Source organism: Acinonyx jubatus, chromosome D4 (genome assembly GCF_027475565.1).
Source record: "Acinonyx jubatus isolate Ajub_Pintada_27869175 chromosome D4, VMU_Ajub_asm_v1.0, whole genome shotgun sequence".
NCBI classification, from domain to species: Eukaryota; Metazoa; Chordata; class Mammalia; order Carnivora; family Felidae; genus Acinonyx; species Acinonyx jubatus.
Window position 1 is genome coordinate 38,390,550 of NC_069391.1, and position 27,889 is coordinate 38,418,438.

Genomic DNA, 27,889 nt, shown 5'->3' on the forward strand with positions numbered 1-27,889 from the left:
TTCATCACAAAAGCCTTGTGAAGTGAGCATGATTTTACTAATAAGGAAGGTTAGTGAAGTGACTAGGCTACATAGTAGTTATTAGACAGTAGATGAGGGCCCAGGCCTGGATTGTTCTTTATTCTTTCCTCTGATGCTAGCAGTTAAGTTTGATTTTTAGACTGAATCAACATTAAAATTATATTATTCCTGTACTAGAGGTTTTAGGCTGAAGTGATATTAAAATTGTATCCTTTTGAAAAATATTTATTGAGTATAAATAAATGTCCTGTACACATTAAATATCAAGAAATATTCATTATTGATTACAAGTCAGGCTGTAATACTGAGGGAACCACAGAATCAAAATATCCACTCATGATATAGTAGTGATAATTCCATTCCAATATCAGACATAGTAATGAATTACTCACAAGACACAATAAAACCCATCAAAAAGGCTACCACTTTAACCAACCTATAATACCACAATAGAAAATGGTTTTGAATCATAGTATAAGCAGTCCCAATAATCTCATCTTTGTCTTATCAATTTATCAATTTGAGATTGTGGAGTTAACACTATCTTAGAATGTAAAGATTCCACTTCCTTGGTTTTATTTCAAATTATTATTAATAAATGAAAACAAGTCATACATAGCCACTGATACTTTTAAGTACATTAGTCTTTCATAAGAAAAAAGACATAAAAATTTAGTATGAAGAAAGCATCCCCCAAACAATGAGTCTCTTAACGGAAAAAAAATAAAAGAGCACTATAATTAACCTTTCCTTCGAAGAAAGGAAAGAAACATAAATCTGTTATGGTAAATTCGGAAAGATAAATATTTCCTAGTCCCACAATATGTGTTTATTTTACACGATGTATTTGAATGATGCAAGTCTATGAAGCAGGGATCTGTGGTAATCCAAATTCATCCACCAGGACTCCATCCTGTGAAAAGAAAGCAATGTGTAGTGCCACTGTTTTTCAGTTGATAAAACAAATGATCACAAGTTTTTAGTAGTCAAAATTCATTTCCCAATGTTTAATCAGTGAACACCAAAATCCCACTGAGAAGATTAGAAAGCATTTTCATGAAAGATAAAGGGTGAAGTGATAAGATAAGAAAAGACTGGAAAAGCTCAGGGTGGTCCTTTGCAGCACAACGGAAGAGTGAAAGAGCAACAGTAAACTAGGAAGGGTCTGGGTGGAAAGGATGAGGAGTCAGTCCTTGCCTCCAGATTCCCATTTTCACTCTGATGTCTTTTTTTTTTTTTTTTTAACTTTATTTATTTTTGAGACAGAGAGAGAGCATGAATGGGGGAGGGGCAGAGAGAGGGAGACACAGAATCTGAAACAGGCTCCAGGCTCTGAGCGGTCAGCACAGAGCCCGATGTGGGGCTCGAACTCACGGACTGCGAGATCATGACCTGAGCTGAAGCCGGCCGTTCAACTGACTGAGCCACCCAGGCGCCCCTCACTCTGATTTCTAAAGTGAACCATTATCTTTTGTAGCTTCCCAATCCTTAAAGGAGCAGTGCCCCAGGACAGGCAGTTATTTCCATATCATACTTTTCTACAAACTTAGAGACAGCAATACTACTATCAATTAAGAAACCATATCTCAACGGCACATTTAACGCAGGAATCTGTGACCTTCTAAAAGTAGAAATAACATAGATGCTTCAGGGTACTGAAAAGGTAAGCTGTGGTGGGTAGCGTTAATAAAAATCATTTCAGGTAGGGGCAACTGGGTGGCTCAATCGGTTGAGTGTCTGACTTCAACTCAGGTCATGATCTCATGGTTCATGAGTGAGCCCTGCTCACTGGCTGTCAGGCTCACTGCTGTCAGTGCAGAGCCTGCTTTGGATCCTCTGTACCCCCCGCCCCTCCTTGCTTACACATGTACTCTCTCTCAAAAATAAATAAAAGATTAAAAAAAATTATTTCAGGGGTGCCTGGATGGCTCAGTCGGTTAAACGGCTGACTCTTGGTTTTGGCTCAGGTCATGATTTCGTATTTCATGAGTTTGAGCCCTGTTTTGGGCTCTGCGCTGACAGTGCAGAGTCTGCTTGGGATTCTCTCTCTCCCTCTCTCTCTCTGCCCCCTCCCGCTCACACTGTCTCTCTCGAAATGAATAAACTTAAAAAAATTAAAAAAAATAATTTTAGGTAAGCTGAGAAAAAGCAACCTGTAAACCTGGAACCCTGAAATGACCAGAGACAGGGGTGGGGTGGAATGAGCACTAGAGAAAAGTAAGATTACTCTAGACTCAAGGAAGAAGGGAGGGTACGGTAGGGGGAAGATGCACATTCATAGAAATTAGCTATAAGGGACCTTGGAAATGATCTACTTCCCACCTTTTGCTCCCCACATTTCACATGCAGGAAAAACTGATAAGGTTCTGAGAGAAAACAAGAATTTCTAATTTGCTCCAAGTCATACAGTAAACAAAGGCAGAGCTGAAACTGGCTCTCACTCAAGGACTGTGCACACTGAACGTGCACATTGGGAGATAAAGCAAACACCAAGGAGATAAGGCAAACAGAAAAAATGGCAAGAGAAAAAAATGACACATTACACCAGGAACTAAGATGGAGTGAACAGGATTTCATAAGCAACAAAATTTTATCTGTTTATAATAATGACAACTGTGTAGCTTTGGACGGGGCTTTCAGTGTGAAGTCCTTTTACATACAAGATCTAACTTGTTCTACACAACAATTATGTAAGATAATTGTAATTATCTGCATTTTACAGATGTAAGGATCAGAAAAGTTCACAACAATTAAGTGATTTGTCAAGGTCTCATAGGGAGTTAGTGGCAGGACTGAGACTTAAACCCAGGTGTCCTGATTCTTTACCTTGTTAATGAGAAACTTTCAACATTAAGTTTTATACTTAAATTATTAATCCCTATTTAAAAAAATCCACCTGGAGCATTCCCTTTGGAATATACTCTCTCTGTAAAGAGAGCTTTCATACTATTCTTCCTTTCTGATTTTAGACTCTAATAAACTTTTGCCTGCTGCTCAAAAAGAAAAAAAAAAGTCCACCCTACAATTAAGCAGTGTGTATGGAAGATAGAACTTTCCTTCACACTGCTGCCCAGCATGGTTCATGAATGTGTTGGTAATGCTTTTCCAGGAAATACTGTCTGAAACCTAGAAATGGCACCCAGTGCAAGCTCACAAGGGTAATTCCTGGGCCTCAGTGACACTACGTACACAGCCTGTCCACAGTCCAATGCAAGAAAACTAGACTTTCAAGGTGTCCCAAAACAATGACTAGCACGGTCTTTCCCCGTTCAAACTTAAGACTACCTTGTAGATTCCCAAACTGGGATCAAGCATAAAACCTTAACCATTTTGCATAGCAAACATAAAGAGAAAAAGCTTTCACCTTATTCTTTGTGTCAGTGGGAACGCCTTCTGGAATTGCAGGTGCAGATGCCGCTTCATCCAAGTAAGAACTGTCTTCATCAGCCAGAAGCTCGTCACCCAGTGCATCCAACTCTGAGATTGAAACAGTTGACATTTCAAAAACAGTTATGCAAGAAAACTGGCAGCTAATGTTAAGAAAGTTAGCCAAATTATTATGAGACATGAATTTCAAAACAAAGGGAAAAGGATTTTTAATTTTTAAAAAATGTTTTATTTATTTTTGACACAATACAAACAGGGGAGGGGCAGAGAGAAAGGGAAAGAGGATTTGAAGCAGGCTGTGAGCTGACAGTAGTGAGCCCAATGAGGGGCTCAAATTCAAGAACTGTGAGATCATGACTGGAGCCAAAGCTGGACTCAATGGACTGAGCCACCCAGGTGCCTGGGGGGAAAGGATTATTAATCTCTATTTTCAAAATAAAAGATGACCATCTTAAGAAATTTTCAATGGAACTGATGTGGTAGAATCTATGAAAAACACAAATCAAAGTAAAACAAAACAACCATTCCCCACAGGTTTACAAAGCCCTAGTCTTCATGAGAAGAGTCTATATATAGCTATCAGTTGGCCAATTCAAATTAGAAAATCTGGACAATAACAAATGTAAAAAATTCTCTCAGTTATTGATGAGCTTGAGAGAAGGCAGTGAAAGGAGGCATGAAATCGTTGCATACTGAGTGACCATCACATGAAATCAAGCTTTAAAAATATGTCTATGGTAAAGTGAGTTGGAAGTGACCAGGAAGAATGACAATAGCAGATAGAGACATAGCAGGAAACCCAGGATGGGAAATAAAATAAAGAAATGAATGTGAAAAAAAAAAGGTTCTAGGCAAAAACAGAATGGGAGAAAGAAGGCAAGGGGTGAGAGGAAGGGAGGGGGGAGAGAGAGAAGGAGAAGAGGAGGAGAAGAAGAACTGAGATGGGAATCATGTGACAGAAAATCCTGTGTGAGGTGGTTCTGCCATCTACCTAGTTACTCATGCTAGACACTGACAGACATTTTTTTTAATGTTTTATTTATTTATTTTGAGAGAGAGAGAGAGAAGTGGGGGAGGGGCAGAGAGACGGAGAGACAGAATCTCAAGCAGGTTCCACACCATCGGTTCAAGGCCTGATGCGGGGCTGGATCTCACAAACCGCAAGATCATGACCTGAGCCAAGATCAAGAGTCAGACACTTAACTGACTGCGCCGCCCAGGTGCCCCCGACAAACATTCTTGACCTCCCCTCCTTCCACATCCACTTTTCTGTTTCTGCTAATATCACCTTAGTCGCTATCATCTTTTCTTCAAAACTTTATTTTTTAAATTCCAGTATAATTAACACACAGTGTTATATTCACTTCAGGTGTACAATATAGTAATTAACAATTCTGTACATTACTCAGGCTCATCATGATAAATGTACTTACCCCCATCACCAATTTCGCCTGTCCCCCACCTACCTCCCCTCTAGCAGTTTGTTCTCTATAGTTAATAGTCTGTTTCTTTATCTCTTTTTTCTTGGTTTTGTTTCTTTTTTTTTTTTTAATTTTTTTTTTAACGTTTATTTATTTTTGAGACAGAGAGAGACAGAGCATGAACGGGGGAGGGTTAGAGAGAGAGGGAGACACAGAATCTGAAACAGGCTCCAGGCTGAGCGGTCAGCACAGAGCCCGACGCGGGGCTCGAACTCACGGACTGCGAGATCATGACCTGAGCTGAAGTCAGCCGCTGAACCGACTAAGCCTCCCAGGCGCCCCTTGGTTTTGTTTCTTAAATTCCACATATAAGTGAAATCATATGGTATTTGTCTTTCTCTGACTTATTTCACTTAGCATAATACCCTCTAGTTCCATCCATATTATTGCAAATGCCAAGATTTCACTCTTTTTGATGGTAATATTCCATTGTGTGTGTGTGTATCCACATCTTTATCCATTCATCTATGGATGGACACTTGGGACTGCTTCCATATCTTGGCTATTAAAAGTAGTGCTGCAAGAAATATAAAGGTGCATGTATTTTTTTCAAATTAGTGTTTTCATTTCTTTGGGCAAAGGCTCCTCTCCCTGAGGCCAGGCAACAACCCCTCCCATTTTTTTCCTATTATCTCCTGCTCATCCTTCAGGACCCATGCCTGTGCCCACTCCCAACTAGGATAGATTCCCCAGCTATGTGCTCCATGGTACCCCACACTTCTCCTTCCCAACAGTTTGTGCTCTTGTAATTAATCACTTGAAGTAAGTTTCTTACCCCTGGTGATGGAAGCTTCATAAATGCAGGGACCATATTTTCCTTCTTCAATGTTGAATTCCTAGCACCTAACATAGTACCTGGCCTATGGTAGATACACACGAAGTACTTGCCAGTGACTGTTTCTTGATCTGCTTTGTTGTTCTGAGGGAGAGGACTCCAAAAATAGGGAGAGCAAAATCAAAAGGAAAATGGCAGGGAAACGCAGTGCTTAGATACCAAGCACCAGGTCAGCAGACACTTTTGCCCATATTTTCCTCCAGAGCTTATCTGTCCAAGAGTTGTTAGTGGATCATGCACATCTGACATGCCAGCTTCATAAGCTCTTTGCCCAGAGACTGTACCATAAACTAACTCTCACAGAACCTTCACTGGAATTTTAGCATTTGGGAAAAGGTCCCAGGAAGTTGCTCCTTTCAGACTCTAAAACTTTTTTTTCCCAACTGCTTTTCCCATAACATACCTGCTTCCAGGTCATCTTCGTCTAATTCTGGGGTGCCATAACTACGGCTCAGTGCTTCTTGGATTTCACTGGCATCTTCCATCATATCTTCTAGCTGGTCTTGTAAATCCTTGTAGAAATGTATATGACAGTTTTCATTAATTTTTTACTATTTTCCTCTAACTAACCCTCACTCCACTCTCTCCTCTGAATCTCAGAAGCAAGCGATTTTTAAAAAGATAACGTATGCAAAATGGTGAGCACATACCAGTTTTCAACAATTGTTAGTTCCCTACCCATAACTCAGTCCTTGCCTACTGACTGCTTTTAGTCAACAACTGACCAGGTGCTCCGGTAAAGTACAGGTCTGAATAACTCCTGAATGCCCCTTCCAATTAAAAGTATAAAAGAGCTTAATGAATTATTTAAAAATCACAAAACTGGAGTCCCATAACAATAACCGTGAATGCCAATGACCACATAATCCTCCTTTTTGGTGATAAAATGTAAACTCAAAATTAAGGAAGAATTAAATTGGGGCACCTGGCTAGTTCAGTCTGAAGAGTGTGTGACTCTTGATCTTGGGGTCATGGGCTTGAGCCCCACGCTAGGTGTAAAGATAACTGAAAAAAAAAAACCTTAAAAAAAAAGAAAAGAGGGGCGCCTGGGTGGCTCGGTCGGTTGAGCGTCTGACTTCAGCTGAGGTCATGATCTCACAGTCTGTGGGTTCGAGCCCCACATCGGGCTCTGTGCTGACAGCTCAGAGCCTGGAGGCTGCTTCCGACCCTGTATCTCCCTCTCTCTCTGCCCCTCCCCCACTCTCACTTTGTCTCACTCTCTCAAAAATAAATAAATGTAAAAAATTTAAAAAAAAGAAAAGAATTAAATTGGTGATCTTGCATTTGAATTTAAGGTGCTTCAGGGAAATCCAAAGTCCTACTGCAAGAACAGATGCCCATTAGTCTGTCATTACAGAAAGTTTACCTAAAACACTAAATTCAGCCTCCACACTATCAACATTTTTCTAGTTTATGGAGAAAAGGAGGTAATAGAGACAAGCAAATTAATCTTCTTAAGTCAGCCAAAGATGGACCATACTGTGCAGGGAAAAAAGACAACAGTGGAAACAACTGGGTAGTACAAAAAGTTGTACTGAGCCAACCCTGGATGGAGAAACAGAAATGGAATCAGGATAGGCTTGATATCCGAGACCAGGCTGGTGAAAATTGACTGAGAGCATAAGTCATCTGTGAATGATCTACCTGTGATTAGCTAGAAGACTACAAAGCCAGGAATAATGTAAAAAGCAATCTGAGAAGTGCTACAGCATAATAAAGGGCAGCTAATATAATGGCTAGGAGCACAGACTCTGAAGCTCAAATCTTGCCTTACTCAATGAGAAATAAAGCCTCTAAGCCTTAATGTCCTTGTGCATAAAATAAGATTATTAATAGCTATACCTCATAGGATTATTAAAGGATTTATCACAGTAATACATGTAAAACACTAAGCACTTAATACTATATATCTTCCATTGTGTTAAGGATGTGCAGAGCAACAATATGCTCGTTATATGCTGAAAATTCCACAGAGAGGAAAGAGAGTATTGTTGATAATGCAGAAAGTCCAAACCAGCACCATTTATCCTTCAGAATTTTTTAAAATGTTTTAATGTTTATTTATTTTTGAGAGAGACAGAGTGAGAGTGGGGGAGGGGCAGAGAGACACACATACACACACACATACACACACACACACACACACACACACACACACACACACACACAAAGAATCCAAAGCAGGGTCCAGGCTCCGAGCCGTCAGCACAGAGCCTGATGCGGGGCTCAAACCCACAAACCACGAGATCATGACCTGAGCTGAAGTTGGACACAACCAACTGAGCCACCCAGGCACCCCTATCCTTCAGAATTTTTAAAGCAATGCAAAACATTTGAAAAACTCCTCTTGGCCCACAAATTGGAGATTTGTTTTTCCGTTTAAAGGTGAGGGAGACAGGGGCACCTGGGTGCCTCAGTAGGTTAGGTGTCCGACTTCAGCTCAGCTCATGATCTTGGGGTTCATGGGTTCGAGCCCTGTGTTGGGCTCTGAGCTCAGAGACTGGAGCCCGCTTCAGATTCGGGGTCTCCCTCTCTCTCTGCCCCTCCCCTGCTTGTGCTTGCTCACTCTCTCTCTCTCTCTCTCTCTCTCTCTCTATCATAAACATTAAAAGAAAAAAAAGGTGACAGGGCACCTGGGTGGCTCCATTGGTTAAGCGTCTGACTTCGGTTCAGGTCATGATCTCACAGTTCGTGAGTTCGAGACCCGCGTCAGGCTCTGTGCTGACAGCTCAGAGCCTGGAGCCTGCTTCATGTTCTATGTCTCTCTCTCTGCTCCTCCCCTGCTCATGCAGTCTCTGTCTCTCAAAAATAAACATTAAAAAAAAAAAAAGAAGGTGAGGGAGACAGTAAAATGAAAAACACTTAAAAAAATTTTTTTAAATATTTATTTATTTGAGAGAGAGAGTGAGAGAGAGAGAGAAAGAGCATGATCATGACCTAAGCCAAAATTAATAGTTGGGACGTTCAACTGGCTGAACCACCCAAGTGCCCCAAAAAAAACTTTTTAAAAAAGAAAGCACTATGCTGTATTTTCAAGTGCCAAACTACTATGCTGTACACATGTAACATTCTGCTGTACAGAGAAGCGCTGGCTGAAATTAAAAAGAGTGAAAACACAGAGTAAGTAGTTAGGTCAAGCTCTGTCATGCTATCACATATCAACACACGTCTCCTCAAGTCATTTATGAATAGGATTCCTAGCAATAGACTTTATGAAAGACACACACACACTAATTAGCACACAAAGAATTAACAGGCTTAATATTGGATAAGCAACACAAAAATAATACAAATACAAGCACTAGACTTGACATGCAGAAACTGAAAAATAGGAAGGCTAGAAACAGAGGAACACACATACACATGGGTAAAATACAAAAGAATGAGTGAGAGCTATCAAACAGTGAAAATGTTTTATAAAGTATTTTAGGAAAACAAATGAAATTCAAAATATATAGTCCAGCCAGAGACAGACACAGACAGAGGCACACACCAAAAGGGAGAGAAAGGAGCTCTCTACCTGCCATGTGGGCAAATCTACTAGGAGACAGGAAAAGGATAATTAGATAGGGAATGAGACAGGCAACTACAAGTAAAAGATGGAGAGACAAAACAAAACAGAAAACAAAACAAAAACAACAACAGAAAAATTCCAGTTTCTATTTTGTTTATAGTGAAGAGCTCTCATTAAAACATAAGGAACCAGGGGCGCCTGGGTGGCGCAGTCGGTTAAGCGTCCGACTTCAGCCAGGTCACGATCTCGCGGTCCGTGAGTTCGAGCCCCGCGTCAGGCTCTGGGCTGATGGCTCAGAGCCTGGAGCCTGTTTCCGATTCTGTGTCTCCCTCTCTCTCTGCCCCTCCCCCGTTCATGCTCTGTCTCTCTCTATCCCAAAAATAAATAAACGTTGAAAAAAAAAATAAAAAAAATAAAATAAAACATAAGGAACCCTATAAACAGAAAATAAAATTCAACTGGATTATATTACCAAATAGCATTGTACAAATAAGACAAACATACATGGAACACTTTTCTTAGTAAATGTCTGGGAAGATTTCACTGAGCTTAACTCTGTAAGCAGAGACTGGTGGAGGATTAGAGAGAAAGCCACAGGCAGTGTAAGGAGGGGTGCATGAAAAAAGAGGAGGAATGTCCTTACTTGTACTGTAGATCAGCACTCTCAGAGAATACCTCTTCAGATGTAGCAAGATGCCAGGAAGTCAGTAAGTACTCAACCAACAAATGTTGCTTGAATCGGGCAACTGCTTTAGCTCCTTTAATAGTCTCTTGTTCATTTGCTCAGCAATCATAGAAACTTTCTGAGCACCAACTACAGCCAGGCATTGTTCAAGGTATGGGATATAACAATGAAAAAATCAAGTCCCTGCTCTCATACAAAGAGACATTCTACTCAGGGATAGAAGTAAAGACCACCACTGTACTTGCAGAAAGGTAGCCTCTTTCCTCTGGCCAGTCACCACTCACTCCCTCTGCTATCCCTACTCGCCATCTGGGCTGTTCCCCTGAGAGAAGTGAGAGGAGTGCTTAGGGCTCACCTCCCAGCCAAAGCACGATCTCAAAAGACATGTTAATTTTAAGAGCCTAATGACATGATTATTAAAAATCTAGAAAGAATTACTAGCAAAAGGAACCAGCTCTACTCCAGAAAGTGTGTTAAGCACCTGACTTATATAGCCTCATTAACACTTGTGACCATCCTGGGAGATGGACAGCAACATCACTACTTTACAAATGTGGAAACAGACTCAAAATCATTAAGTGAGTCAGAAGTAACAGGAAACTGGGGGCTTATTTACTGAGTGCCTATTATATTCTAGATATTATGTATGTAGACACACCAGCTCATTTATTTCATCCTCATAATAACTGTATGTGGCATTAGGATCCTGGTGTTAACAAGGAAACAGACACATTTGGTACCCTACCCCAAAGTTACTCTATTAGTAAATGGCAAGCCCAAGATTCAATCTGTCTTCTGTGTTCTTCCCATTACATTCACATTCATTTGGATTCTTTCCAAATCTACTACACTACATTCTTACAGAAACTAGCATACATCTCACCTCAATCTGGTCAATTTTCACTTGCTTGTATGCTTTCTTCATTTCCTTTACTCCCAGTTTCATAGCATCAACCTAAAAAAGGGTAAGAGAGAACACCATATTTTAAAAAGCCATGCTAGTGAAATGGTCTTTTAAATACTATGGGAAAAGAACACAACAGTTAAAAAAAAAAAATCATGGGAAAAGGTGCTATGGAAGTACCGTGGTCTTGGTGTCCTTCAATGACTGGATGGTGTAATTGGCTTGTTCCATGTTAAATGACTGTTGGGCGAGATTGTCCCGCTGCTGCTCATACCTTTTCAGAATCAATTAAGAATGGTAAATGTGAGCCAGACAGAAATCCTCAGGAAGAAAGTATCTCTAACACTAAATATTTCCTTTAAAAAAAAAAAAAACAAACTTTAGGGGCATCTGGGTGGCTCAGTTTAGCGTCCAACTCTTGGTTTCAGCTCAGGTCATGATCTCACAAAGCTCAGGTCATGATCTCACAATCATGGGACTGAGCCTCGTGCTGGGCTCTGTGCTGGCGGCACAGGGCCTGCTTGGGATTCTCTCTCCCTCTTTCTCTCTGCCCTTTCCCCATATGCGGTGTCTCTCTCTCAAAATAAATAAATAGACTTTAAAAAAATTACAAAAAATACACAGAAAAATTGGCAAAAACCATTTAATCACTCTAACACAAGCATCATGATGTACCCCTCCAGTCTTCTGTCTTTGTATCTTAGTTATAAGACTAATTTTCCCCTTAATATTACAGCCTTTGCTGTTTTCTATGTTACTATATACTATTTAATGTGTCTTTACAATGTTTCAAATGATTTCCTGCGATAAATTCCCAAAAGGAGAACTCTTGGGGCAAAGGGGGAGACTATTTTTTAGCTCTTCATACATATAACTAAACTGTTTTTCTAGTAGACTGAACTCCTTGAGGATAGGTATTGTATTTGACTAATCATATATCCATGATTAGGCAATCCATCTGGCCTGATATAATGCCTGGTGCTCAAAATATGTTCTTTTTTTTAAAAATAAAGTTTTATATCAAAGTATAATACTACTTCAAAGACTTATGTCACTATGGTCTTTATACAACATCAGGAAACCATCTAACTATCCAACCAGCAGAAAATTGGTCAATTCATGGTGTGGGCAAATGGTGGTGGAATATCACCAGCCTGTTAAAAAGTATATCATTCTTAAAAAACTTTTAAAAGGAGAGAACTGCTCATGATGGAGAAGGACAACCTATATATACACAATTTTTCTTCTAAAAAGCCATATGCACATATACCATGCATGCACGAGCAGAGAAAAGAAACGAAGAAATCATCATTCTAAAAATGGTTAATTCTGATAGTAGGAATCTATGTAAATGTTCTTTTCTTCTGTTCATGTTTTTGTATTTTCCAAGCATGTATAATGAATATGTATTACTTAAACACTGCAGGCTACCTAAGAAGGGAATAGTTTTTACCACTCTCACCACGTTAGGCATTATAATTTTTTTCCAATTTTGTCTAATCTAAAAGGTGGTATCTGATAAAAAGGCATTTTAAAAATAAAAACAGAGATATCAACAACCTTTCTAGTCCTTATTAGCTAATTACATCTGACCCCTACAATCCTGCAGAAGGTCTCATCAGTTGGACAGCCCACAAGGGTAAGCATCAAAGATGCTATCTGGCTTCTGCTCACACACGGAGACATAGTCACCTAAAATAAATTCAGGACCCTTAAATCTATTCTAGTGGGAGGGAACAAATATTCAGGATCCTCAATTTTACAAAAAATAAATAAATAAAAAGGCATACTCTAATTAAATACATAATGGGAGAACCCTATAGATCTGGGTAGTCCAATACAGAAGCCACTTAGCCACATATAGCTACCTAAATTGTTAAAATTAAATAAAATTAAAACTTCAATTCCTTGGTCACACTAGCCACATTTCAAGCGCTCAATAGCCGTATGTGGCTAAGAGCTACTGTACTGAACAGTGCATATATAGAACATCTGCCATAGCAAAAAATTCTGTCTAGATGGACAGTGCTGGGGGGAAAGGAGGTTACACTCATAACTTACATCCGCTTTTGCTTTAAAACCCTCAAGGCTTTCTGTTTGACCATATTCTGGGGAGAGAAACAGATATTAATGAAAAGAAGAAGAAAACACACATACAGTAAAAGAAATCTCCCATATCCTCAGACTTACATATCTACTTACTCTCTTCTTCAAAGTTGCAGACATGGTGGCTCCTGGACTCTTCCTCACTTCCCAAGCACAGTCTTTAAGTCTCAACTCATCTGTCTTTGCATCCCACATCTCAGGGTACAGAATTATATTCCCTTTTCCTACTGCATATTATCTCCATGGCCATCCCCAATAGTGCCTATTTTGTATACCCAGTTGCCTTATGGAGATTCCCAACTTGGACATCCTGCTATCCATTCAAACTCAACATGCCCAAACTCCTCAACCTGTTCTCACCTTGGAAATAACTAACAATGGTCCCACCAATCCCTCACTTCTCTAGATTAAGAATCTTTAAATCAACCTTACCTTTCCTTTCTGTTGTCTCTACATGCAGTCATCTTGTTACTGATTTTCAGAACTTACTTTCCAACTGATTACTTTCCTGTCATTTTCATGACTGCCATCAGGGCTTAGGCTTTCATCTCAAGTCCAGATGAGCTTTCCTGCCTCTGGTCACTCTTCATTCCATGCCATCCAACTAAGATGGCTGAGAAAAGCCTCTTGTCACTTTCCTTTCTATACTGCTTCATAAATCTTTTTGTTCCTCCAATGAAGAAGGAAAAGCAGATATTATCTCACAAATAATGTTTCTATGTAGGAGAAACAGTGCTATGTAGGTCACACCAATTACTTCATGAGTACACAAAATGCTCACACTATAAAGTATATTATCCCCATTTTATACACAGAGAAACTGAGGTTCAGTAACACTAAATAACTTGCCCTAGCTCAAATAGTTAATAAGTTACAGAAACGGGAAAAAAGTAGGTAGTTCTATATCCACAGTCCAAGCACTTAAATATAGTAATCTATGTTTCTAACAATAGAAGAGGAAAACAAGATATTAAGTGACTTTATGACGGTCACAGCTAGTAGATAGTGATGGTGTTACTAATAGAACACTGGTCTCCAGATGCTTAGTTCAGTACTTTTTCCCAGCATACCATTCCTTAACCAGTCTATTATACACACCTAACTTGACCAGCATGGCTCATAGTTCTGAGCATGTCCCAGCTCTACTCTCCAGATTGCCACCTTCTCAGTAGAATATGTTAATTCCCATGTACATGATTCTGGACATGTGGTCAGCACTTTCTCTCCACCAGGCTAAACCCCAGCCTTCCTCTCCTATCAGGCTGCAAACTCCCCTCCCTGAAAGATACACTGTCACATATTTTCTCTTTACCAGATTGTGAGCATCTCTTCTCTATCTCTCACCAGCCCTTACTGCTGGGCCCTATTTCCACAGGTGCTCAAATTAATCTGTCACAGCGCCTTTTGCAGCTGCCACCTCCCTTACCTTGGCAGGACCCTCTCTCATCTTCTTGATCTGATCCTTATACTTCACTAGCTCAGCATCCAGTCGAGAAATCTTCTTGTCAATAGATTCTGCCCTGCTGTCCACCTTAAAGAAACAGTGGTAATTATCACAATATACTTACATGAGAAGAGGCAGGAGAGGGAAGAAGGGTGGGAAACAGTGGTTCCTGACCAGGCGGACATTTCCAGTCAGAAACACTGGGGGGGGGGGGGGGGGCTTTTATAAACTATACTCCACCCCTCAGATTCACATATTCCAGGACCCTTCTCAAGTGTGTTTGAATAGAAAAATAATTGAAAATCACTGGGTTGAGTTGACATTCCCCTACAATTGGAGACTAGTCAGGCTGGGAGCTCAACCAGAAGGTGTGTGAAACAGGCCAGGGCTGTAGCGCTAATGCTATTTGCTTAGATAAAGGGAGGTGGCTTAATGTGAGAGGCCAGAGTTCTGAATTTGCTGTTATTAAAATCCAGGATCGGGGTAAAGATATGTGGACCCAGGATATCACGTTGAGGGTCCTGATGTGGGAGAGGGATGAGAATAAATGAGGGGTAAAGGTTAGGACTGAAGTGGGAAGGATGTGGGCCTAATGGCTGGTTGGGGTAGGAGGAGAAGGAAGGAGCAAGTAAACACGGCAGTGGGCCTCAGAAGGAGTTGGGTGCAAGTAGGGGGAGACACTGATGGCTTAGGAATCCCTGGTTTGTGGCGTCAGGAATGACCCTGGGTAACAGGAATGAAGGTGTGGTGGTGAGGGCCGAGGTGTCCGGAACCAGGAACGGAATGGAGGAGTAGGGGCCGGGAGCCCAGGGTGGGCGGGGTCGGGAATGTCAGAGTCCCTCAGCCTAGTTATGCGTGGTCGAGTGCCCACCGTGCCAATGCAGTCAGTCAGGCTGGGCGGCGGAGCCTTGGGTTTCGCTTTTCCGAAGAATCGGTTCATCTTGGGCGGCCGCGAAGAAAACCCAAACACTGGAGCAAAACTAGAAACGGAAGTAGAATCACCTCCGCCTCCGCCTTGACTTCCTGCCCCCCCTTGCGCAAGCGCAATGTGCCTATTGCAGTTTCCCGATCCTTTTTCCGGGTTTTCAGCTCGGCCTTCCGGGGAAGGAGAGCTCCCGGAGGTTGGAGGGTGCAGAGTCAGCAGGGGCGTGGCCTCAGTGAAGGGCGTGGGCGTGGCTTCAAGTGAGTGGGGCGGGACCTCGGCTGAGTGGGTGGGGCCGAAGCTGCTTTGGCCGAATTCAGCCGGGCCTGCTCCAAGGGGCGGGGCCGGTAGGCCCGCTGGGCCTGGCCGGGCCGGGCCGGGGCGGGGCAGGGAAGCAGCGGCCGGGGTTGCAAGGCGCCAAGCTCCTCTCCCACCGCTGGGTGGTCAACTAGCGCGGGTCTGGCGGAGCGCGGTGGCGCGCGGAGACCGCGAGGCGACCGGGAGCGGCTGGGTCCCCGGCGGCGCGCCCCTCGGCCGGGCCGGGAGCCGCGCCAGTCGGTGCCCCCGGCCGAGCGCGGTCCGCCTCCCTCTCAGCGATCATCCGTCCGGAGTGCGGCCCGCGGGCATGCCGGATCCACCAGGGGCGCCGCCACCGGCGCTCGCAGGCCGCGGGTGAAGAAAGTGCGGACTCGCTCGGCCCGGAGCGAAGAGGTGGCCGGGAGTGAAGCGGTGGCCGGGAGTGAAGAGGTGGCCGGGAGCGAAGAGGTGGCCGGGAGCGAGGAAATGGCGACAGGCGGCCTCAGCGTGACCGTCACCCACAGTGAGCGCAGACGGCCGGGTGGGCTTCGTGCCGGCTGGGCTCCGTGCCGGTCCACCAAAGCCTGGTGGGGGTCTGGCCACGTGTCCTCCAAAGGCGTGTGTTCTTGTGCTGGTCCTAGCGTCTGGAAATGTGAGGTCTTGTTTGTGTTTGGGACCGGCTTTTTGTGCGGGTCTTGTATCTGCACACCTTTCCAGGGGCCAGTGTATTTTGTCTCAAGCCATTTGCCTTTTGTCTTATCGTCCATGTACGTGCTTCACGTCGTCGTCCTGGTTATATGTCTTAGTGTGTGCCTGGGCAGTCCTTGTGAGTCTTTGTATCAGCATTGTGTTTGGCCGTGTCGTATATGACTGCTGTGTGTCTGGATACCTGTGTGTGTGGTGAGTTTAAACCTACGTCCGTTGTTTGAGTGGGATGTGGCTACAAGCTTACGCCTTGGGAACCCTTAGGGTCTGTCTACTGTTGGAGGTGATAGCCAAACAGAGTTAAGTCCACCCAAGAGCTGAACCTATGAAGTCTCCTCAGGACTAGAGGAGACCCCAGGGCCTCAGAATCTGGGGACCAGTATTCTAGATCCTTCAGTTTTGAGTGACCTTGGGATGTCTCTTTTCTAGGCATCTGGTTTCTTCCCTGTGAAGTAGAATTGGTAGCACCTGTCCTGCTGACTTCATGTGGCTGTTGTGCAGGCTCAAGGCATATGCCCAGGACATGGGCTACCTCCTTACTGTGCACATACCTGGAAAAGAATTGGCATTTCTGGTTCAAAAAGAAGTTTTCTGCTGTTTGAGTTTACTCACTCATTGTCTATTTGCTGAGCACCAGCCATGTTTGTGCCCAGATGTGCCCAGTAGAAGAGACCTGGAGGAAAAATAATTCCTTACCCATTACAGCAAAGGAGACAAGAACAGTACAGTACAGAGCACAGGGTAGTCAGGCCACAGGAAGCAGATAGCTTGTGATGAAAAGCATGCCCTTGGAAATCAGATAGATGTGAAGTCAAGCTCTGACTTCACAGTTGGGTCTCCATAGGCAGGTCTTTTAACTTAGGTCCTGAACTTAGTTTGCTTATCTGTAAAATGGGGACTAATAGGTAGTACCTCCTTAATGGGGTTGTTCTGAGGATTAAATAAGATAATGTATGAAGTGAGCCTAGTCAGTCCTTTATGCATATTAAGTGTGTAAAATGCTACCTGATATCACTAGATTGCTAGTTATTATCATAGAGGACACACAAATCCTTGAGAAGGTTACCAGACAAAGCTGGGCAGATGGGGGGACAGACAGGCTATTTGGAGTAGGTGGCAAATGAACTGGGCCTTGAAGGCTGAGTAAATAAATATAATAAAGTGTCACCCTTTTTTGGTTTATGTGAAAGAGTTTTCTTCATCAAACACTCTTCTCTGTCCCCAGGCAATGAGAAGCATGATCTTCACGTTATCCCGCAACAGGGCTGGAGTGAGCCAATTGTCCAAGACCTGGCCCAGGTTGTTGAGGAGGCCACAGGGGTCCCACTGCCTTTTCAGAAACTTATATTTAAGGGTAGGCATTTCTCTTCCAGCTTTGAGTCCTTATGGCTAATGGGCCTACTTAAAACTGCTTAGCCTTACCTAGTGGTAACTCTTAGTTTTCAAACTGGGATAATTCTTATTTGCTTGTTTAGTCATCCATTCCTTAGACATGTATTTTACTGAGGCCCTTCGATATACTGGACACTTTGAAACATTTGGACAGATGTTAGAGTTGAAGTCCCATGAGGGTGGCAGAAATCTTAACCATTTTTGGTGAAAGTGCACAGGCAGTGTTCCCTGGCTAAGCTAGATTCTCTTCCCATCATATGCGTATGTGGCTCTCCTGACCACTTCTGCAAGTTACTATTAAGTAATTGTTTTCATAGTTGCTGAACATCTGATTTCTCTGTTAGGGATAACTAACTTTGAGGGAAGACACTACTGTCTCCAATGCTCAGCATAGTGCTGACACAGAGATGTTGAACAAACTTACTAGGGGCCTGGATATGGCAGGCCCCGTAGATGATACTGATTTCTGCCAGGACCCACCTCCCCCTCCTATTCCCATATCTCCCATATCTATTCCATATCTCCCATACCTCCCCCCCCATCTCCTGAGAGATCCCATATTTGTGGTATCTGATGGGGCTAGATTTATCCCATTTGGTGCCAGTCTTAAATAATTTAGTGATGGGAACCATTTTTATTTATACTTCATAGTGCAACTCCTTGTCTTTTTTTATTTTTTAAACATTTTATCATGGAATTATAAAAGGCAATAGAAATCCCTGTTTCAGGGGTGCCTGGGTGGCTCCATTGGTTTAACGTCCTTGTCTTGATTTTGGCTCAGGTCATGATCCCAGGGTTGTGGGATTGAGCCCTGCCTCAGGCTCCACACTAAGCATGGAGCCCGCTTAAGTCTCTCTCTCCCTCTGCCCTTCTCTCCTGCTCTCTCTCTCTCTCAAAAAAAAAAACAAATAAAAAACCATATTTCAAAATGGAGGAAAGCACAAAGAAAATGCTCTATGTTCTTCTGGATAAAACCCCTCATTATATTTCAGAATGTTTCTTATATTATTTTTATTTTTTAAAAATAAATTTTTTTAATGTTTTATTTATTTTTGAGAGAGAGAGAGAGACAGTACACGTGGAAGAGGGGCCGAGAGAGAGGGAGACACAGAATCCAAAGCAGGCTCTAGGTTCTGAGCTGTCAGCACAGAACCTGATGCAGGGCTTGAACTCACGAACTGTGAGATCATGACCTGAGTTGAAGTTGGACGTTTAACTGGCTGAGCCACCCAGGCACCCCTCATATATATACACATACGCATATATACATGCGTATATACATGTATATGTATATACGCATGTATATGTGTATATACACATATATACACACATGTATCTATACATGCATATATGTATACGTATACTACTTTTAAAAATATACATACATGTATATATACATATATATATGTGTGTGTGTATATATATTATATATATATATATATATATTTTTTTTTTTTTTTTTTTTTTTTTAAGTAGTTTTCACACCCACCTCAGATCCCAGTGCAGGGCTTGAACTCATGACCCTGAGATCAAGACCTGAAGCTGAGATCAAAAGCTGGGCACTTAACCTACTGAGCCACCCAGGCGCCCCTCATTTCAGCATATTTCTATCCAACTTTTTGTTTGTTTGTTCAGGCATCCTGAAGTGTGGGTTCTTATTTATGTATGTGTTTTTAGTTGACGAAACTGAGATTATATTGACTATATAGTTTTTATAACATTTTTCTTATAATGCTGAGCCATCAGCATTTATTGTGGCATTCAGGTTTCCTAAAAAAATTAGCTTTAGGGGCGCCTGGGTGGCTCAGTTGGTTAAGCGTCCAACTTCAGCTCAGGTCATCATCTCACAGTTTGTGAGTTCAAGCCCTGCGTCGGACTCTGTGCTGACAGCTCAGAGCCTGCAGCCTGCTTCAGATTCATGTCTCCCTCTCTCTGTCTCTGCCCCTCCCCTGCTCATGCTCTGTCTCTCTCTCAAAAATAAATAAAACATTAAAAAAATTTTTTTTAAATTAGTTTAATGCCTACAAAGTCTTCTGTACTGATGTATAGCTAATCAATCCCCTATTCCTAAATGTTTGTTTTTCCAGTTTCTCACTATTATGATTAAGGTTGCATTGAAGATTATCTTGTAACACTTATTGTGTAGGCACATGTCCAGTTACTTGTTTAGGATAAATTCTGAAGTGAAATTTCTGGGTCAAGACACTGTCTGAAAAGGTTATCACCAATTTATCCTCTTCTCATTAGTGAACACACTTGTCTGTTTCCTGTACCCTTGCTGAAATCTGTTTTCAGTGTTGTACAATTGTTACCACTTGGCATAACTTCTCTTTTCAGGAAAATCTCTGAAGGAAATGGAGAAGCCATTGTCAGCACTTGGAATACAAAATGGTTGCCGAGTCATGTTAATTGGGAAGAAGGTAAATTGCTTTTTCCGCCAGAATACCTGAGAATCAAATGACCAAGGTCTTTTATACACATTTCTATTTAAAAGGCCAAACTGGGGACCCAGATTCTGCATTAATAAAATAGGTCTCTCTAAATACATGTAGCTCCATTCATTTGATAGGATTACTAGTTTTGTTATTCTCAGGCCCTCCCACTCCTGTTGGTTATGGTTTTTACTCTGGGAATTAGGAACAGTTATGCTGCTTCAATAACAGCTCTTGTGTTGGTGGTGGGATCTCAATCTGGTTAAAATGGGGTCTGAGTCAGGCCTTACTTACTTGCAGGGGATTTGCAAGAGAATGTTTTATTAGAATAAGCCTATAGATTTTTAAAATAAGTACTCTGCAAATTTCATCAGTCTCTCTCCCTTTAAACACCCCTTTTACTAAAATCTCCCACAAGGGAAAAACCCTCTTTGGCCAGAAAGAAAAGTTCAGAATAAAGAACTGAAAGAGGCAAAGAGCCAGTTTGTGAGGACAGTGGCCCCTGGGGTGATGAGTGAGGTTTATGGCCAGTCCTGCATTGTGGCACACTGGAATTGTTGGTCATAAGAAGCTTTCTATTTTGTGTGAGGTAGCTGATTCAGAGAGATGGAGAGAGGGCAGAGATTAGCAAAGTGGAGGCAAAAAAAAAAAAAAAAAAAAAGTCCAGCTGCAGAACGCCGAGAGATTGGCACTTAGGATTTCCCCACAAAGAAGAATGTGATCAATTTGAGGTAGTGTAAAAGCAGGAAGCTACTGGCCCTGACTAATTGTTTAGATGAGAGAAGGGGAAATATTCTAGGTTTCTTGCTCAAGGGTCAGGGGAATAGTTCTGAGCAATGGGCAGAACATAAGGGTTGAGTTTGAAGAAGCTATAGGACCCCTAATTGGGGCTGTCCTGGGATATATGGAGCCAAGTCTCATTCAAGTCCGTTTCTACCTCTTTTGGGCTGTGTGATCTAAGATTACTTTACATTAAACCTCAGTTTCATCATCAAAAACACTAGATTGTTCACAGGGATGTGGTAAGGCTTAAAATAATAATACAGGTAAAGTGTTTAGTGCCTGGCAGGGAGGAAATGCTCAACAGAAGTATTCATCATTGTCATCATCGTATTAAGTGGGAGAGCTCAGTTGGTGGGTGACACTTAGGAATTCATTTAAAGGAATGGTAGAATTCTACCTGTCTCACCATTCTGGACTCCTTACAGGTAGTCACTATAATTTGTTTCCTCTTGAGGTTTCAGTCTGGAGTCTGCTATGGATCAGCCCCAAGTTTAGGTTGAATCTGGCACTTGGATTGGCTCCATCCTCCCAACCCAAGCTGTCTGGGGCCTGGCCAAATGTTTACTTAGTATCTTCTCTCTAGTCTAGAGTCTTTGTGGGTAGAAAACCCTAATGTGTAATCCTCCTGCTTGCTTTCCAAGAAGCAGCAGAGTTAAGGCTATTTTTTTCTAGGAGAGTGGTTTAGTCCAGTTGTGGTCAGATTTTTTTCTTGCCAGACAAAAGCTACCTTTCTTGGTGATTATTGACTTCATTTTATTTTTAAACGTTTTATTTTTTTTTCTTTCTTTTTTTTTTTTTTCTTTTTCTTTTTTTATTTTTAAACGTTTTAGAACAGTCCAGAGGAGGAGGTTGAACTAAAGAAGTTGAAAGATTTGGAGAAGTCTGTGGAGAAGACAGCTGACCAACTGGAAGAGTTGAATAAAGAGCTTACTGGAATCCAGCAGGTCACTCTCTTTGTGGAGATGCAAATGTGTGGTCACCAGGGCAGCCTCTCTAGTCAGATTCCCTGGGTTCAGATCCTGGCTCTACATTTTCTATTACTTTGGGCAAGTTTGCCTTGTCTCAAGTTCCTCACCTGTAAAAATAGACTAATGACAATACCTCCCTCCTCTTAGGGTTGGTGTGAGGATTAAACGATGCAGTTTGAGGGGCACCTGACTGGCTCAGTTGGTAGAGCAGGCCGCTCTTGATCTTGGGGTTGTGAGTTCAAGCCCCACATTGGGCGTAGATCTTACTTTAAAACAAAAATTGTAAAATAAAATGATGAACTTTGAGTCTGACACATACTAAGTGCTTTATAAGTATTACTGTCATTGTTATTTTCAAACCCTAGCCAGCATCCATTTATGCTCCTAGGAGAGCACCTGCCATGCCAGGATCATGTATTATCTGAAGTAGAACAGGTAGCTTCTCTCAGTCCAGTCTGTTATAATGTGTTTAGCAAGGCAAAGAACATTTTGTTGAGGCATAAAAGGTCCAAGTTGAGCTTGATCTTAGAGGATGGTATCCTGTTCATTTCCTTCTATTAGAGAAGGGGTACAGAGACCAAGTAAGGATTGTGAACAGCCCCAAATCACATCTTCCCTCCCTCCCCTCAGTTTATAACATTAATAGATGTATGTTTTGGTTTTAATTACAAAAGTAATACATGCTGATTGTGCAGAACTTTTAGGTAAACATAGGGGCATGAATACCTGTAAGCCCCTGACTCAAAAGATAACCAATACTGGGGCACCTGGGGGGTTCAGTCAGTTAAGTGTCTGACTCTTGATTTTAGCTCAGGTCATGATCTCACAGTTTGTGAGATCGAGCCCTGCATTGGGCTATGTGCTGACAGTGTGGAGCCGGCTTGGGATTCTCTTTTTCCCTTTCTCTCTGCCCCTCTTTCCCTTGCTCTCTCTCTCTGAAAATAAATAAACTTAAAAAAAAAAAAGACAACCAATACTAAAGACTGGAATATATTTTTGCATCTTAAATTGATATAATGTTGTGTACACTTTGTAAATTGTTCTATTAGATAAAAGATTGAACATTTTCCTATGTCATTAAAAATTATCATACTTATTGGGGTGCCTGCCTGGCTTAGTCGGTAGAGCATGTGACTCTTGAGCCCCATGTTGGGTGTAGAAAGTACTTAAAACAAAAATAAAATCTTAAAAAAATAATGATCATGTATTTCAAAACTTGCATAATATTGCCACATATATGAATATGTTATGGTTTAGCCAACCAATTCTTTATTGTTCATCAACCTAATGTTATTTTATCATTATGCATTAATGCTTTTCTGAACATCCTTGGATGTAAATCTTTTTTGACCATTTCTGACTCTTTGGTAGCATAAATTCTCTCACTTGGAATTGCTGGTTAATGTTTAAAGCCTTTACTACAAGTGGTCAAATCTGCATCTTCAATAAACATTCTTAGAGATCCCACTGTCCACCTGTTGTCACCAGCTAATTGGTGACTGGGCCAAGCAATGTGAATAAACAGCAAGACAGTTTAGTAAAAATAATGTAAATTCTGCCATTTGTTTACACAGGTCTATGTTAGGAATTATTTTAAGGGTCTGCATATATTCCTCTTTATCCTCATAGTTACCCTCAGGGGTGAGGTATCATAATCTCCATATTAAAAATGAGGACATTAAGTCTCAGGTTAAGTAACTTGCTCAAGATCACAAGCCAGTAAAGGGCAGTCAGAATTCAAGCCTGGGCCCATCAGGCTCTACACCTCGTGTTCCTAATGTCTGCCTCTTGTGTGTGGGTATACACTGGTGACTGGGGGCTGCACTCGGGAGGCATTTGCAGCCCTAGTGGGCCATGTGAGACAGAGTGGCCTGCAGCCTATCACAGTGCATGGGGTGACCCTGGGCCAGGTTTTCTGTTTTTTAGCAAGAGTTGAAGTTGTGGGTCTGAGGTGTGGCCCAGCCTTTTGGGGGGATGTAGGCTCAGAGTGTGGCTGCTTCATCAGTGTCTTGGCATGGAGTTTTCTGTCAGCTTCAAGGAACCCTTGCAATAATGCATTATTCCTGCACAGGGCTTTCTGGCCAAGGATTTGCAAGCTGAAGCTCTCTGCAAACTTGATAGGAGAGTAAAAGCCACAATTGAGCAATTTATGAAGATCTTGGAAGAGATTGACACGCTGGTAAGTAAATATTCAGCTGAGAAGAACTAGTTTCCTTTGACTATGTTTCAGTCAGTTTCAGTCTTTCAGTAATGCACTCTTACTGTATGAGTATATTGAGCACCCGCTGTGTGTCAGACACTGCTAGTCCTTGATGGATACACAAAAAGATAAGACAGTTCCTGATTTTTAGTCACTCACATCACACTAACATAAGGCTTTTGTCATTTTTATTTATGTATACTAATAGCATCCAGTTCTCACAAAGTTGGAACCCAAACGGACTCTGATTTTATGGTCAGAGAAACACAGGGCTTTGCTTTCCTGATATTCATGTGGCTGATATTCCACTGGGCTCATTAGCTGGATGGAATTCAGTTAGACTCATGAGTAGCTCTTATGAGACTATTGGGGCTCATTGACTCCATGTTCCCTTCTGCAGAGGAATGGTAATGGTATTTCTAGCCTGATGCCTCATGTTTTTTAAAATTAAAAAAAATTTTTTTTTTTTTTTTTTGAGAATGAGAGACAGAGAGTGAGAGGGGGTGGGGCAGAGAGACAGGGAGACACAGAATCCGAAGCAGGCTCCAGGCTCTAAACTGTGAGCACAGAGCCCAATGCAGGCTAGAACTCGTGAAACCGTGAGATCATTACTTGAACTGAAATTGGACGCTTAATGGACTGAGCCACGCAGGTGCCCCTGATGCCTCATTTTTGAGGGTGAATTTCTCTGCTTGGGATTCTAGGGGAGTGAGAGGGGTTTGTAAAGAAGAGGCACAGTGAGCTCATGGTGTGGCCAGGACATAGTATCTGTACATAGGACACAGAGAAAGAACAAAGTCTTTGTTACAGATCAGTGTCTATGGCCCAGACATTGAGAACAAAGGGAACTTTTATAGAGGCGAGAGCCATGGGAAGAGCCATGTAAGATAAGATACAGACCAAGGGAAATCATTCCTGAAAATCAATGTCTCATTGACATTGGTGACTTAAGATGCATTTGGCATACTGTGGTGTTCTATCATGTTGTTATGCCATTTTTACTGAGATTATTTATGTGTCAATGTGTTCTTCCACAGATTCTGCCAGAAAATTTCAAAGACAGTAGACTGAAAAGGAAGGGTTTGGTGAAAAGGGTTCAGGTGAGTTGTGTGGTCAGAGATTACAAAGTTTAATGTGTTTACCTGCGTGTGTGTTTACCTGCTCAAAGTAGGGTAGGATAGAAGTGTGATGTGTGGTGTGGACTTTTTTTTTTTTTTTTTGGTTGTTATTTCATGAGCCCAGAACATAAGAGAAAAGCTCCTTTCGTGTCCCTGTAATTATATTTGAATTTACTAACTGGGAAGGAAGATCACACAATTCCAGGAGACACTATTCAGGTGAACACTGCTCCCTGAAATTGTACATTCACAGTGGCAAGGTTTCCTGTCCTCACCACCTGCTGGGGGTTGTCGTCAGAAACCCTAGTCCTATGCTGCCTCTGCCCCTGCCCTGCTTGCCTTAGAGCCAGGCCAGCTCCATCCCTACACAGCCTGTTTTGAGTCAGTCACCCACGGGTTCTGCACAATGGCTAAGCAAAGAGTCTTGCACGGGCAGGGATTGGCTAGCCCAGGATGGTCCCTCACTGCCCTGTATTTATGTATTAGGCATTCCTAGCTGAATGTGACACCGTGGAACAGAACATCTGCCAGGAGACAGAGCGGCTACGGTCCACAAACTTAGCTCTCGCCGAGTGAGGTGAGGCAAAGAGCATGTGCTGCCTTGAAGAACAGTGCCACCACCTCTGTCCTCTCTGGAATAGAAGTGACCTGATTTCTTCAGGGCTGCTGGGGACAATTGGCCGGTTGCCTGTTTTCTTGCCCCTCTACCTGTTCTCAATGAACAAGTGTTGTCTGCAATCTTCAGTAGAGCTCCTGTCTGTTTTCTCATTCTGTCTCTGTATGGCTGTGCTGTCCTGCAGCCCACCTTGTCTGGAGAGGGCCTCCCCTCCCAAGTCTTCCCAGCTCTTTTGAGCTTTGGGTGCTTTCTTTGGGCTGGAGAGACCTCCTATTTGGGTTTATAGGCCACCCCCATCTTCAGATACATGAGGCCTTTTTGCCCTTGTGATTCTATAACCTATAGATGTAACCTAGAACCACCAGGAGGTTACATCTAGTCAGGAATGTCGGGAGTAGCTCAGAACGGGTGTTTGGCAACGTGGGGTAGTCTAAACATCCCTCATTGTAAACTAATTCTGGCACAGCTGGCCGGATTGTTGGTTCACAGACCCTGACCTCACCTCCCAGTGACCCTGCCCAGCCTTGGGCCTTGAGATCTCAGAAGCCCATTTCTGGGTGGGGCTTGTATTGATGCTTAGACTTCCTTGTCCTCAGGTAAATCTCTAGTAGGTTAAGGCTGGTATTGACTGAATCTCTGCTTGAAACCAGGCCACAAGTATGGCTTAGTGGGGGCAAAGAGAAGAGTCACAGTGAGGCAGGTAGTGAAGGCAACTGTAAACTTCTCAGGAATTCTTTCAAAGGCATTTCTGTTTCATTGTACCCTTCTGAGGTCAGTGTTTCCCTCAAGGCTGTTCCTGTTTTTTTTGTGGCCTTTTCCCCCTACGTTGTTATGTTTTTTAAAAAGTAGTTAATGTACGTACACATCATCAGTAAGCAAAACAATGTTCCAAGTTTTTTTGATGAAGTATGAGAAGCAAAAGCCTTCTGCGGTTCTAGCTATAATTTATGTTTAATAAGGTTGAGAGTGGCTCTGTATGCTAGAACTCTTAACTGGCTCGGCTGCCGTCACCCCAGATTTTCCCACAGTGCCCAGGAGACAGGATTCCCACAGGCCACTCTGAGGCTGACCTTATTTGGCAGAGAGGGAGTCCCAGAAGCCCCAGGAATTTAGGACTGTGCAGGAGGGGCCTAGCACAAGGCAGTGGCAGTGGGGCATAAGTGGATAAGGCTCCGCCTTGCCCAGCCCACCTCGCACTTTAATTAGCAGTTCAGTATTTGTTTTTATACGGTAGCCCTGTGGCCTTAGGCCAAAACATGTAATGAGAAGTTCCCGTGCACCAGGTGCTGTTCTGAGTTCTTTGGGTGTATTAGTCATTTAATCCTCACACATTCTAAGAAGCAGACAGATAATCTCCCCATGTTAGAGGTGAGGAAGCAGAGAGCTCACGTAATTTCTCAAGGTCATAAGTGGCAAGGCCAGGTTACAAAGCTAGATGGTTTGATTTAGAGCCCACGCTCTTAATCTCCACTATACTGCCTCCTGACAATGTGGGCTTTCTCACTCCCTCTCATATTCTCTCTTCCTCTCTCTCTTTCTCCCTCATTGGTCTCTACTTCCCCTCTGGCCCTCTGCAGAGCAGCTTGAGTGGTCATAAAGTACAGATTTTACCATGTCAGTCCCCTTAGGATAAAGGCCAAAGGCCCTACCCTGTGCGCTCTCCCTGTCATCCCTACCCACTCTCCTGTTTGCTGGCTGCTGTGGTCTTCCAGATGCTCTGTGCCCTCTCCTGCCTTGAGCAGGCCATCTCCTTGCCTGTCTTTGCACATGCTGTTCCTCCATTTGGACAGCTCCTTACCATTTCTCCCCGTCCCTACCCCACCCCCTTTCTAGGTAACTGAACATCCCTTGAACTTAAGTCAAATGTCTCTCCATGGAGAAACCTCATCTACTGTCAGAACATATCAAACCCCCATGCGATACCGTTTCCCAGTTTGCCATAACTTTTCTTAATGATGAGTAGCATGATAAACCATGATGATTTATTTGTGGGATTATTTGATTAATATGTACCTTTAACCCTAGACTCTCTAAGTTCCTTGGGTTAAGGAGTTTCTTTGTCTTGTTAACAACATATTT

At 42.5% G+C, this 27,889-nt stretch overlaps 2 protein-coding genes across 2 annotated transcripts; one reads left to right on the forward strand and one right to left on the reverse strand.

Moving 5' to 3' along the window:
- Nucleotides 1-233: 233 nt before the first annotated feature.
- Nucleotides 234-15,488, reverse strand: CHMP5 (charged multivesicular body protein 5). Its single transcript, XM_015073358.3, has 8 exons — nt 15,249-15,488; nt 14,360-14,464; nt 12,889-12,935; nt 11,008-11,101; nt 10,807-10,878; nt 6,128-6,236; nt 3,386-3,498; nt 234-934 (listed from the first exon to the last, which is right to left on the reverse strand). The coding sequence occupies exons 1-8, from the start codon at nt 15,315-15,317 to the stop codon at nt 884-886; spliced, it is 660 nt and encodes a 219-aa protein (XP_014928844.1). The 5' UTR covers nt 15,318-15,488; the 3' UTR covers nt 234-883.
- BAG1 (BAG cochaperone 1) lies at nt 15,424-25,938 on the forward strand. Its single transcript, XM_027039286.2, has 8 exons — nt 15,424-15,498; nt 15,651-16,119; nt 17,527-17,655; nt 20,031-20,113; nt 21,739-21,852; nt 23,948-24,055; nt 25,114-25,176; nt 25,681-25,938. Exons 1-8 carry the CDS (start codon nt 15,424-15,426, stop codon nt 25,768-25,770), a joined length of 1,131 nt encoding a protein of 376 aa, XP_026895087.2. The 3' UTR covers nt 25,771-25,938.
- Nucleotides 25,939-27,889: the final 1,951 nt, after the last annotated feature.